The sequence below is a fragment of the Ailuropoda melanoleuca genome, chromosome X (genome assembly GCF_002007445.2).
Source record: "Ailuropoda melanoleuca isolate Jingjing chromosome X, ASM200744v2, whole genome shotgun sequence".
NCBI classification, from domain to species: domain Eukaryota; kingdom Metazoa; phylum Chordata; class Mammalia; order Carnivora; family Ursidae; genus Ailuropoda; species Ailuropoda melanoleuca.
In genome coordinates, this window is record NC_048238.1 from 13702126 (window position 1) to 13714908 (window position 12783).

General features: G+C 42.4%; 1 protein-coding gene across 1 annotated transcript in view; it reads left to right on the top strand.

Annotated features, from left to right (window-relative positions):
- REPS2 (RALBP1 associated Eps domain containing 2) overlaps positions 1-12783 on the top strand; it is a gene marked incomplete at its 5' end in the record, with an annotated part of 225022 nt that overhangs the window by 56622 nt on the left and 155617 nt on the right. The window contains one exon of the mRNA XM_034649893.1: positions 620-743. Within this exon, the coding sequence (XP_034505784.1) occupies positions 620-743 (124 nt within the window). The remainder of the gene's footprint in view (positions 1-619; positions 744-12783) is intronic.

A 12783-nucleotide genomic window follows, 5' to 3' on the forward strand; every position in this document is an offset into this window, starting at 1 on the left:
GGGATTGTGACCTGAGCGTGACCTGAGCGGAAGGCAGATGCTTAACGACTGAGCCACCCAGGCGCCCCAAAGATTGCAAGAGCTTAAAGACATTTGTGTTCATAGTCCCCCCCACCCCTTTTGCTTCTCTGAAGTGAGCGCTTGTCATGTAGTTTCAATGCTTAGGAAATCTGTTGCCTGAAAACTTTAAAAATAATTAATTCGCTTTTAGTTTTGATCAGCTGGGATAATCCACAAGTAGTGGTAATGACTAACCTGTTCTGTTATCACCCCAGTGATCTTCTAGACTTTGTACATTAGTATCCACCCCCTGAACAAGTCACTGTCTTTTGTAAGAACAGTAACAGCCATCCTTTGTCACCTTTATTTTTTTCTTTGAAAGAGGAGGAATAATCACTCAGTCCTGAAACATCATGAGTAGGTAGAATTTAATTATCTGAATTGAAAATCTTCCTATAAACTGGAGGAAAAAACCCCCAACCAGTGTGTACACATAGGTTCTCCAGGGAGTTTTTGGTTAGCTACACTGTGAAATCCTTGAGATTTCATAATATATCTTGTCTCATTTTCCTGTTATGAAATGGGGTTTTCAGCCTGGTTTTTTCTTGTCTGTTTTCAGATCACAGAACTGTGTGGTGCAAAGCGGGTTGGTTATTTTGGTCCAACACAGTTTTACATTGCCTTAAAACTGATTGCTGCAGCACAGTCTGGCCTCCCTGTACGGATAGAGAGTATTAAATGTGGTAAGTATCTCCCATTTGTACATTTGATTGTCCATGACGGGTGTCTCGTTTATGAGAACCATTTTTAGTGGGCTTAAGGCCTGTTCTATAAGCATCTGTGGAATTTCTCCTTGCTTCTTCCAGCTGTTGTAAAATAAAGTAAGAAAATTTAGCAGGTATCTTATTTTTCTTTTTGAAAGGGGGAAAAATTGAGATTGTGACCTGAGATTCATGCCTTTTAACGGAGTTGAAGTTAAAATAGATTTTGTTCTTTAGCAGAAGGAGATCAGGACAGAAATTCTAGAGCCTGTGGCAAAATGATAACATTTCGTTTTATTTTCCTCTTGAGGAATATATAATGCCATTTGAAGTTCTGTTAGGGACAAGGGGACAAGTACGTGGGATAGTTTGAGTGGAACTGCCCCTATTTCCTCTCCTGTCCCTGCGAGTCATATCATATATGATCATCCTTTACTCCCCCAATTCCTGAAGCACTCTTATAATGATTAGTAAGTACTATGGAGCTGCCAAAATTTTGGCAGAATGAACTTATTACCTTCTCAAAGTTTTGATTTAGTGTTTTCTTATCTTTCCATCCCTGCTCCCAACCCAGTGAGTGTTTGAGCACTTCCCACAACTTAAACAAAAAGCAAAGCCCCAAACTCTTAGCATCATTTATACTGCCTCAGTATTGGGTCTACAAATCTGTATGAAGAAGGTGATTATTCCAGGGCTGTGCTGAGGTCCTCTGTTCTTTTACTCTGATCTAAGTTACTTTCGTAAGTTCACACAGCCATGCAGGAACTTTTTCCTTTTCCTCATTTTGAGATAAAAACCACTCAGCTGTCCACCACGCCTGTACTGTGAAGTCCTTGGTAAACCTCAGAGTGGGTTCAGGAACGTTGTAGGACAACTCTTAAATAGCTGAGAAGATTCTGATAGCTTGACTATGGGAAATAAAGTCCTTTTGCGCTAACCATCAGGGAGCCACAATCATTCTACTAATCTTTATTAAAGGTTTAGTGTCTGCCAGATACCATCTCATTTAGTCCTCCCAACATCCTACTAAATTAGGTGTTTGTGTTAGTTTACATTGCTTACGATAAACCGATAAACCGTGAAACAAATTCCACTGAAATCCCAGTGCCTTAACAAAATGCAGGTTTGCTTCCTGCTTTGCAGTAGGCCACGGTGAACCCTCTAAGGGCAGCTGCCCTCCATGTGGTAGCTTCATGATCCTGGCTACTTTATCTTGTGGCACCTCCCCCAGCAAGCACCTGTTCCTATAATTGCCGCAACAGAGAAATAGTTTCTCACCCTAGCTGTTAAATACTTGGTCCTGGGTATGACTCACATTACTGCTGCTCACAGTGCATTGGCCAGAACTTGTCACATGGATCCACTGAACTGCAGAGCAGACTGGGGGCTGTGTAATTCTCTCCTATGCCTGCAAGGAGAGAACTGGCTCTGGATAAACACTGGAAGTCTCTCCTGTGGTACTGTTGTTATCCTTATCTTACAGATGTGGAAATTGAAGTTTAGGGGGCGTTGAGAAATTTGCCCAAAGACATAAGGTTAGTAGAGTTTGGAGCCAGAAGCTCAGCCTTCACTTCTCTCGCTCTTCATGCATAGTAGCCTCTTCTTGATTATTCTGTTTAGTAAGGTGCTGATTATAATCTGGAATCACGGAATATTTTCTGAGTGGGAAAAAAATCTGACCCAGATCATCCTTTGATATTACATAACTTGGTTCCTTAAAATAGTTTTTTTGATAGAGCATTATTTCAGTGGCAAGTTTGGAGTTTATCACTACAAGGCAGCGTGGTCACTGCTATAAGTCACTTGCTGTGATTAGTTTAAAGTCACATCACATTGTATTTGGACTTGGGGTAGACACAGAAAGTTTCCAGTTTCCATTTCACTGTAAATGATCATTAAGCTTTATTGTTGTATCTTCCAACTTTATCTTCTGGAAAAGTTAAAGCTGCTTTGTTGTATACAAGAATAAGTTTCTGACGCTTTTGTTGTTTATTTTAATTACACTGGTCTTTTACCTGATTTGTGCCCACATCTGCAGCTTAATTTCCTGGGAGTGGGGGGGTGAGAAAGGGGGCGGTTGTCTAAATTATCACATGTGTAAAGGATTAACATTTTTTCACAAGTGTAAGGCTTTCTCAGTTGTATTTTATAAATCCTGATGCTGCCTTTTACCTTTGACAGTTTAAGTATACTCACAGTTAATTTTGAATTTTCTTCCTTCATTTAAAGAATTATTAAATAAAAATTATTTGTAGTCAGCATATGTTAAGTAAGAATGAGGGCAAGATTGGGCCAAACTTTGAGCTGCCACTTAGAATTTTCCAATTTATTGCTTGAAATCCATTAGTGTAATGTTTTGTGACACAAACCTTGAAGACCAAAGAGAATGCTCTGTGAGAATTTAATCTGGTTGTAGTAGCCTCATCACACTCATGGAGTTGTGAGTCCATTCTTAACTTCATGAGTTACATGCATCTGTGTGTGTGTGTGTGTGTGTGTGTTAACTTCTAACCGCTAGCCTTGCCTATTTCAGCCAATGCCACCACCAGCTATAGTTGCTCAATCCAGGAACCTAGAAGTCATCCTTTTTTTTTTTAAAGATTGTATTTATTTATTTGACAGAGAGAGACAGCCAGTGAGAGAGGGAACACAACCAGGGGGAGTGGGAGAGGAAGAAGCAGGCTCCTAGTAGAGGAGCCTGATGCGGGGCTTGATCCCAGAACGCCGGGATCAGGCCCTGAGCCGAAGGCTTACGACTGAGCCACCCAGGCGCCCCTAGAAGTCATCCTTGATTCCGCCCTTTTCCTCATTCCACAGTGTAATCCATCAACAGTCCTGGCAGTGCGGCTTCAGTCTCATTGCCTGCTCCCTCCATCTCTCTATACCTACTAGAACCGGCCCACCTTCAGCCACTCACTCGGATATCAGAGTGGTTTTGTCATTGATTTCTTGGCCTTCTCGCTTCTCTCTTCCAGTCTCTTTTCCCACATGGCAGTAGGAATGATCTTTTCATCCTCCTCCTTGATATCATCCACTGGTTGGCTTGTTGTAGTCAGACTAAAATCAAAGTCACTACACTGATCCGTAAGGCCCTAAGTAATCTAGGCTCTGCTTCTCCATCCTTATCTTAAACCTGCCCTCTGCTTGTGTTTGCAATCTGTAGCCTGGCCTCACTGGCCTACCCATTTCTGGTGCAGGAAAGACCATGTTATCTCAAGGTCTTGGGTTCCCCGTGGTCTGTTTCCCCCCTTCTTTCCAATGGCTGGTTCTTCCTTCTTCAGGATTTGTGGGCTGTCCCCACCATCCTGTCTAAAGTAGGTTCTGTCAAATTAATTCATTAACGAAGGAATCAGCATAGAGTAAAGGTGGTTCAAGAAAGTGTAGGAGAGTCAGAAGTATTTATAGTCATGGAAAGAAAGAATGCTGGAGTAAGATTGCTAAATTACATATAAAATTGATGAATGCCCTGTAGAGCAGTAAAACTGTAACTTGGTTATTATACTCTTTTCTAAGATGAAATTCACTTGCATTGCTATTAGACAAGATTAGTTAGCTAACAGTTTTCTCTCTGTAAAGTTGTAAAATTCGTAATGAAGAGTGAATGGTAAGTCAAAACCAAAGTACTTATCCCTAGGGAGTTACATAATCCTTGGATGGGTTAATCCTGTTAGATAATGCTTCTGTGTGACAGTTCCCTCCCTACTTTACTCTCAGCATGTGCTCCTTTATAGCACTTTTATCAGTTTGTAAATACTCCTTTATAGGTTGACTAATTTCTGTCTTCCTCACTAGTCTGCAAGCTTACCTGAAGGGAAGGGAGGAGGAGCTGTGCTGTGGACACTCTGGCATGTTTGCTGAGTGAATGAAGAGATGAGTGCTTGTGTGTGGGGACTGAGTCTTAATCATCTGTCACTTTTCAAGCTTAAACAGTTGGATTTCAGATTCACCCCCAACTCCTAAGGGATATCTGAAGAGGTCTTTCTTGGGGCGCCTGGGTGGCTCAGTCGTTAAGCGTCTGCCTTCAGCTCAGGGCGTGATCCCGGAGTTCCGGGATCGAGCCCCACATCAGTCCCGCTCCTCCGCTGGGAGCCTGCATCTTCCTCTCCCACTCCCCCTGCTTGTGTTCCCTCTCTCGCTGGCTGTCTCTCTCTCTGTCAAATAAATAAAATCTTTAAAAAAAAAAAAAGAGGTCTTCTTTCTCAAGCCCTGTTTCTCAGCCTTGTTTGTATTTAAGAATCTGCTGGAGAGCTTTAAATGCAAAATAAAAAATACAGGTGGCAGGGGTCACTTCCAGAAACTCTCATTTAATTAGCCTGGGGTGCAGCCTGAACATGAGGACTTTTAAGAGCTTCTCAGGTGATTCTTATGTGGAGTCAGGGTTGAGGCTGAGTTCTAATGAAAGCTGAGTGTAGCATTTTCAAGAGGTTTGCTTAAACTACGAGTACGTATTTGGTTATAACAGGGCCTGAACTGGGGTGAGGCCCGAGGCACCCAGGTTATATAACTTTAAGGGGGAACTCATTCTCAGGGCTTTACAAGTGCCGATTCTCCATTTGCAGAATCAGGACCCTGCCCTGAGAGTAACCACCTTCTTAAATGTTGACACTAGATCTCTCCCTAGCCTCACCCTATTTGGCCGGTTATACAGATGGTGAAACCTTATGATGATTTAGGAGGACAGAAGGAAGGGGTGAAATTGAGGACCCGTGGAGAATTCCTGATGAGGAAAGTGCATGGTGGACATTTGCCCTGGGAGCTGTTGTCCCTCCTTTCTGAGGACTGGTCATAACAGGGTGTGAGGACTGAGGGAAGGGATAGGTAGGGGTTAGGGCAGGTTTTGTAACCTCTTGTGTCATGGGCTCCTTTGGCAGCATGATACTCCTTCCTGGAGTAATGTTTTAAATGTATACAAAGACATAGGAGTCTAAAGGAAACCAATTATATTGAAATTAAAACTAAGATATTTTTAAAAAGTGTTTTATGGCAATATACATACTATTTCACTAATGCATGAAATAAGAGACCTAACAGTGACCTAAATAATGACCATACTTTCAAAGTAGTGATGAGCATAAACAATACTTCAAGATGCCTACAACAAGTGTAATGTGATATATAAATGTCTGATTTTGCTGGGTGACAAAGCTACAGGTGCTGCTAATGATACTACAGCGCTTTGTTGCCTGTGTTCATAATTGAAGGAAATGCTCTTTCAGTTAGGGAGAATAAAGACGTAATTTTTTTCTTAACCAAGATGACTGACCCCATGATTTCTTTCCACAGCCCCTCTGGGAGTCTCTGAATGCTAATAGTGCAATAATGTGGTTCACATAGCCTCGAGGGCTGTGTTCCCCAAACTGGTTATTGATCTAGTGGCAGTCTGGCACAGTTTGTAGTGAAAGGATAAAGAATTAGGACAAGAGTGAGTTATTTATAAAATGAAATACATTCAGTTCTAAGGCGTTTTTTTAATTAAATGCCCTTTTAGGAAATTGATAAATAAATGTAATTTATTTGCCTTTCCCCTCCAAAAAATTACAAGAGGGAGTCCCTGCAGGCAGGAGTGTTGTGGTCACGGTTCTGTCACCAAATTGCTGCATGACTAAGACAAGGCCCACCCTCCCCTTCCTGGGCTTAGTTCTTCACCTGTAAGATGTGGATATTCTAAGCAGGTTTTCTCTAGGCTGTTTTCCAGCTCTGAAATGCCACAGTCCCATGCTGAGTGCTCAAACCTGCAATAGAAAGAATATTTTAATTTTCACGATGACAGTTTAGCGTAGTGACTATGTATGGGCCCCAGCAATAGGTTGCCTTTTTATGGTATGTATATTTTATCATTTTGAATTGTTTTGCACCACAACTTTTTATTTGTATGCCCTCAGACAAGTTGCCTAGCTTTTTTGAGCTTTAAATGGCTCACCTGGAGAAGGGGTGTACCAGTAGTACCTGTCTTATGGGGTTGTTGTGAGCATAAAATCAGGTGATGTTAAAAATTTGGAAAAGCATCTGAACTGTGCCATCTGATATAGTCCTTTTTTTATGATTTTTTTATTATATTATGCTAGTCACCATACAGTACATCCCCGGATTCCGATGCAAAGTTCGATGCTTCATTAGTTGCATATAACACCCAGTGCACCGTGCAATACGTGCCCTCCTTACTACCCATCACCAGTCTATCCCATTCCCACACCCCCCTCCCCTCTGAAGTCTTCAGTTTGTTTCTCATAGTCCATAGTCTCTCATGTTTCATTCCCCCTTCTGATTACCCCCCCTTTCTTTATCCCTTTCTTCCCCTACCGATCATCCTAGTTCTTATGTTCCATAGATGAGAGAAATCATATGATAATTGTCTTTCTCTGCTTGACTTATTTCACTTAGCATTATCTCCTCCAGTGCCGTCCATGTTGCAGCAAATGTTGAGAATTCGTTCTTTCTGATAGCTGAGTAATATTCCATTGTATATATGGACCACAGCTTCTTAATCCAGTCATCTGTTGAAGGGCATCTCGGCTCCTTCCATGATTTGGCTATTGTGGACAATGCAGCTATGAACATTGGGGTGCATATGGCCCTTCTCTTTACTACGTCTGTATCTTTGGGGTAAACACCCAGTAGTGCAATGGCTGGGTCATAGGGTAGTTCAATTTTTAACTTTTTAAGGGACCTCCACACTGTTTTCCAGAGTGGCTGTACCAACTTGCATTCCCACCAACAATGTAGGAGGGATCCCCTTTCTCCACATCCTCTCCAACAATTGTTGTTTCTTGCCTTGTCTATCTTTGCCATTCTAACTGGCGTAAGGTGGTATCTCAGTGTGGTTTTGATTTGAATTTCCCTGATGGCTAATGATTTTGAACATTTTTTCATGTGTCTGTTAGCCATTTGTATGTCTTCATTGGAAAAGTGTCTGTTCATATCTTCTGCCCATTTTATGATTTGTTTATTTGTTTCTCGTGTATTGAGTTTGAGAAGTTCTTTGTAGATCTTGGATACCAGTCCTTTATCTGTGGTGTCCTTTGCAAATATATTCTCCCATTCCGTGGGCTGTCTCTTAGTTTTTTTGACTGTTTCCTTGGCTGTGCAGAAGCTCTTTATCCTGATAAAGTCCCATAAGTTCATTTTATCTTTTATTTCTCTTGCCTTTGGAGATGTGTCGTGAAAAAGGTTGCTCTGGCCGATGTCATAGAAGTTGTTGCCTATGTTCTCCTCTAGAATTTTGATGGATTCCTGTCTCACATTGAGGTCTTTCATCCATTTGGAGTTTATTTTTGTGTATGGTGTGAGAGAGTGGTCAAGTTTCATTCTTTTGCATGTAGCTGTCCAATTTTCCCAGCACCATTTATTGAAGAGACTGTCTTTTTTCCACCGGATGTTTTTTCCTGCTTTATCAAAGATTAGTTGCCCAAAGAGCCGAGGGTCCATTTCTGGGTTCTCTATTCTGTTCCATTGGTCGATGTGTCTGTTTTTGTGCCAGTACCATGCTGTCTTTGTGATCACAGCTTTGTAGTACAGCTCGAAATCCGGCATTGTGATGCCCCCAGCTTTGTTTTTCCTTTTCAACAGTTCCTTGGAGATTCGGGGCCTTTTCTGGTTCCATACAAATTTAAGGACTATTTGTTCCAGTTCTTTGAAAAATGTCCTCGGTATTTTGATCGGGATAGCATTGAAAGTGTAGATTGCTCTGGGTAGTATGGACATTTTAACTATGTTAATTCTTCCAATCCATGAGCATGGAATATTTTTCCATCTTTTTATGTCTTCCTCAATATCTTTCAAAAGTGATCTATAGTTTCTAGCATATAGGTCCTTTACGTCTCTGGTTAAGTTAATTCCAAGGTAACGCATGGTTTTTGGTGTTATTGTAAATGGGATGGATTCCCTAATTTCTCTTTCTTCAGTCTCGTTATTCGTGTATAGAAATGCAACTGATTTCTGGGCATTGATTTTGTATCCTGCCACCTTACTGAATTGTTCTATAACTTCTAATAGTTTGGGAGTGGATTCCTTTGGGTTTTCCATATAGAGTATCATGTCATCTGCAAAGAGAGACAGTTTGACTTCTTCTTTGCCGATTTGGATACCTTTGATCCCTTTTTGTCTTCTGATTGCTGTTGCAAGGACTTCTAGTACTATGTTGAATAATAGTGGCGAGAGTGGGCATCCTTGTCGTGTTCCTGATCTTAAGGGAAAGGCTTCCAGCTTTTCCCCATTGAGAATAATGCTTGCAGTAGGCTTTTCATAGATGGCTTTTATGAGATTGAGAAATGTACCCTCTATTCCTACACTCTGAAGGGTTTTAATCAGGAAAGGATGCTGTATTTTGTCAAATGCTTTTTCTGCATCAATTGAGAGGATCATATGGTTCTTGAGTCTTTTCTTGTTGATATGATGTATCACATTGATTGATTTGCGAGTGTTGAACCATGCTTGCATCCCAGGTATGAATCCCACTTGGTCATGATGGATAATCCTTTTAATGTACTGTTGGATTCTATTAGCAAGGATCTTGTTGAGGATTTTGGCATCCATATTCATTAGAGAAATCGGTCTGTAATTCTCCTTTTTGAGGGGGTCTTTGCCTGGTTTGGGGATCAAGGTAATATTAGCCTCATAGAATGAGTTTGGTAGCTTTCCTTCTGTTTCTATTTTTTGAAATAGCTTTAGGAGAATAGGTATTATTTCTTCTTTGAATGTTTGGTAGAATTCCCCAGGAAAACCGTCTGGGCCTGGAGTTTTATTATTTGGAAGGTTGTTTATCACTGACTCAATTTCTTCATAGTTAATTGGCCTATTTAAGAAATCTATTTCTTCCTGTTTCAGTCTTGGTAGTTTATAGGTTTCCAGGAAGGCCTCCATCTCTTCCAGATTGTTTAGTTTTTTGGCATATAGCTGTTGATAAAAGTTTCTAATAATCCTTGCAATTTCAATGGTGCTGGTCGTGACCTCTCCCTTTTCAGTCATAATTTTAATAATCTCAGTCCTTTCTCTTTGTTTTTGGACAAGTTTTGCCAGTGGTCTATCAATTTTATGGATTCTCTCAAAGAACCAGCTTCTAGTCCTGTTGATCTGCTCTACTGTGGTTCTGGTCTCTAATTCATTGATTTCTGCTCTAATCTTGGTCAACTCCTTCCTTGTCAGTGGGTTAGGCCTGTCCCTCTGTTGCTGTTCCAGTTTCTTGAGGTGAGAATATAGAAACTGCATTTTAGATTTTTCTATTCTTTTGAGTGAGGCTTGGATGGCTATGTATTTCCCCCTTAGGACTGCCTTTGCAGTATCCCATAGGTTTTGGACCGTTGTGTATTCATTCTCGTTGGTCTCCATAAATTGTTTAATTTGTTTTTTGATTTCCTGGTTTATCGAGTCATTCTTGAGCAGGATGGTTCTTAGCCTCCAAGTGTTTGAGTTTCTTCCAGGTTTTTCCTTGTGGTTGAGTTCCAATTTCAGAGCGTTGTGGTCTGAGAATATGCAGGGGATAATTTCAATCTTTTGGTATTGGCTGAGACCTGTTTTGTGTCCCAGAGCATGATCTATTCTTGAGAATGTTCCATGGGCATTTGAATAGAATGAGTATTCTTTGGTTCTGGGGTGTAGTGTTCTATATATATCTATGAGGTCCAACTCGTCGAGTATGGCATTCAAAGCCTTTGATTCTTTGCTTAGTTTTTGCCAGGGTGTTCTGTCTATTTCTGATAGTGGGGTGTTGAGGTCCCCTACTATTACTGTGTTCTTATCTATATGTCTCTTTATTTTGGTTAAGAGTTGGCTTGTGTATCTTGCTGCTCCCCTGTTGGGGGCATATATATTAATAATTGTCATATCCACTTGTTGAATACTTCCTTTAAGAATAATATAGTGCCCTTCTGTATCTCTCTCTATGGCCTCTAGTTTAAAATCCAGTCTATCTGATATGAGAATTGCTACTCCAGCTTTCTTTTGAGGTCCATTTGCGTGGAAGATGGTACTCCATCCCCTTACTCTAAGTCTGAATGCATCTTTGGGTTCAAAATGAGTCTCTTGTAGACAGCAAATGGATGGGTCATGTCTTTTTATCCAATCTGCAACCCTGTGGCGTTTTATGGGAGAGTTTAAGCCATTTAGATTGATAGAGATTATTGACAGATATGATTTTAATGATGCCATTTCTCTTTAAAGTCTTTGTATCGGTTGTGACTTGCTGCTCTGTATCACTCTTGGGGCCTTTTTACCTTTATAGAGCCCCCCTTAATATCTCCTGTAGGGCTGGTTTCGTGGTTACGAAATTGGTTAATGATTGGCGATTTTGGAACGTCTTTATTTCTCCATCAATTCTGAATGACAGCTTTGCTGGATAAAGGATCCTTGGCTGCATGTTTTTCTCTGAAAGAGCTTTAAAAATGCCCCCCCAAGCCTTTCTCTCATTCCAGGTCTCTGTAGACAGGTCTGACGTAATCCTGATACCTTTGCCTTGGTACGTGAGAAATTTCTTTGCCCTGGCCGCTTTCAATACTGTATCCTTGGATCTAATATTTGCGAATTGCACTATGACATGCCGTGGCGTAGGTTTGTCCTGGTTGAGCTTGGATGGGGTCCTCTCTGCCTCTTGGACACGAATGCTTGTTTCCCTTGCTAGATTAGGGAAGTTTTCAGCTACAATTTGTTCAAATATCTCTTCTAGACCTCTGTTTTTCTCCACCCCTTCAGGGATGCCGATGATTCTGACATTGGATCGTTTCATAGAGTCAGTAATCTCCCGTAATCTACATTCGTGGGCGTGGATTTTTTTAAGACCAGCTTCTATTTTCGTTTTTTCTTCTACTAACCCATCCTCCAATTCGCTAACGCGTTCCTCTGCCTCGGTGACCCTGGCCGTCAGAGCCTCTAGTTTTGACTGCATTTGGCTCATAGAATTTTTAATTTCTGTCAGATTCGCTCTCATTTCTGCCCTTAGGGATTCTATATTCTCAGCAACGCTTTCTCTGATGCTTTTTTCAAGTTTACTCATCATCTTGACCATTGTTGCTCTGAATTCCATTTCTGATAATTGGGATACATCCATATGTATTAATTCTGTGGCCGAGGCCAATTCTGTGGCAGAGGCCACAGACTCATTATCTTTTCTTTGCTGGGGGGGACTTCTCCTTCTCGTCATTCTGATGAAGAGAGATTGCAGGGTTGTCCAGAGCCCAAGTGTTGACTGGGACCCAGGCCGTGCGCCCTTGTTTTATAGAGATCTTAGGGATGTGGGCTTCTTCCTTAAAGAGTTTATTTATTTATTTGAGAGAGAGAGAGACAGTCAGCAAGAAAGGGAACCCAAGCAGAGGAGTGGGAGAGGAAGAAGCAGGTTCCCGGTGGAGAAGCCCGATGAAGGACTCCTTACGGAGCGTTGTGATCACACCCTAATCCGAAGACAGGTGCTTGGTGACTGCGCCACTCAGGCGCTCCGGGTTGTGGGCTTCTTGATTTTTCAGCCTGCCTTCTGGGGGAGGGGCCTGCCTGCAGGTACTCAGAAAACCCTGTTTGGGTAGAGTCTCTGTGTCCCTTGCGAGGGGGGTTGGGGTTGGGCACACTGTGAGCCGGTATTTCCAGGCTTTTGTTCTCTGGTGGCTTTCCCTGGCGGTCTGCTGTGCCTCTTCTGAGAGAGCAGCAGCGGCTGAAATTCAGCCTCTGTCTCAGAACAGAGGGATCGCGGATCGTTCTCCACTGATGTTCTGGCCACTTTAACTCTGTTTCTGTTGGTGCTGCTCAACCCTGCAGCATCCCGGGCTGTGCGCCCCACACCCGGCGTCCCAGCCCTCACTTCCAGGGCCGGCACGTCTCTGTCCTTTGTGTTTCCAACCCCGCCNACCCCGCCAGCGGCCAGTCGCCAGCCGCCCCGCGCGTGCTCCCGGAGCTCCCGGTCTCAGTCTGCTGTCTCGCGAGTGCTGTCCGCGAGTCCGCCTGCTCCCCCGTGCAGGTGGCCCGCCAGCCGCCAGCCGCCCCGCGTGCGCTCCCGGAGCTCCCTTCTCAGCCTGCTGTCTCAAGCGTGCGGGTCCGCGGTCTG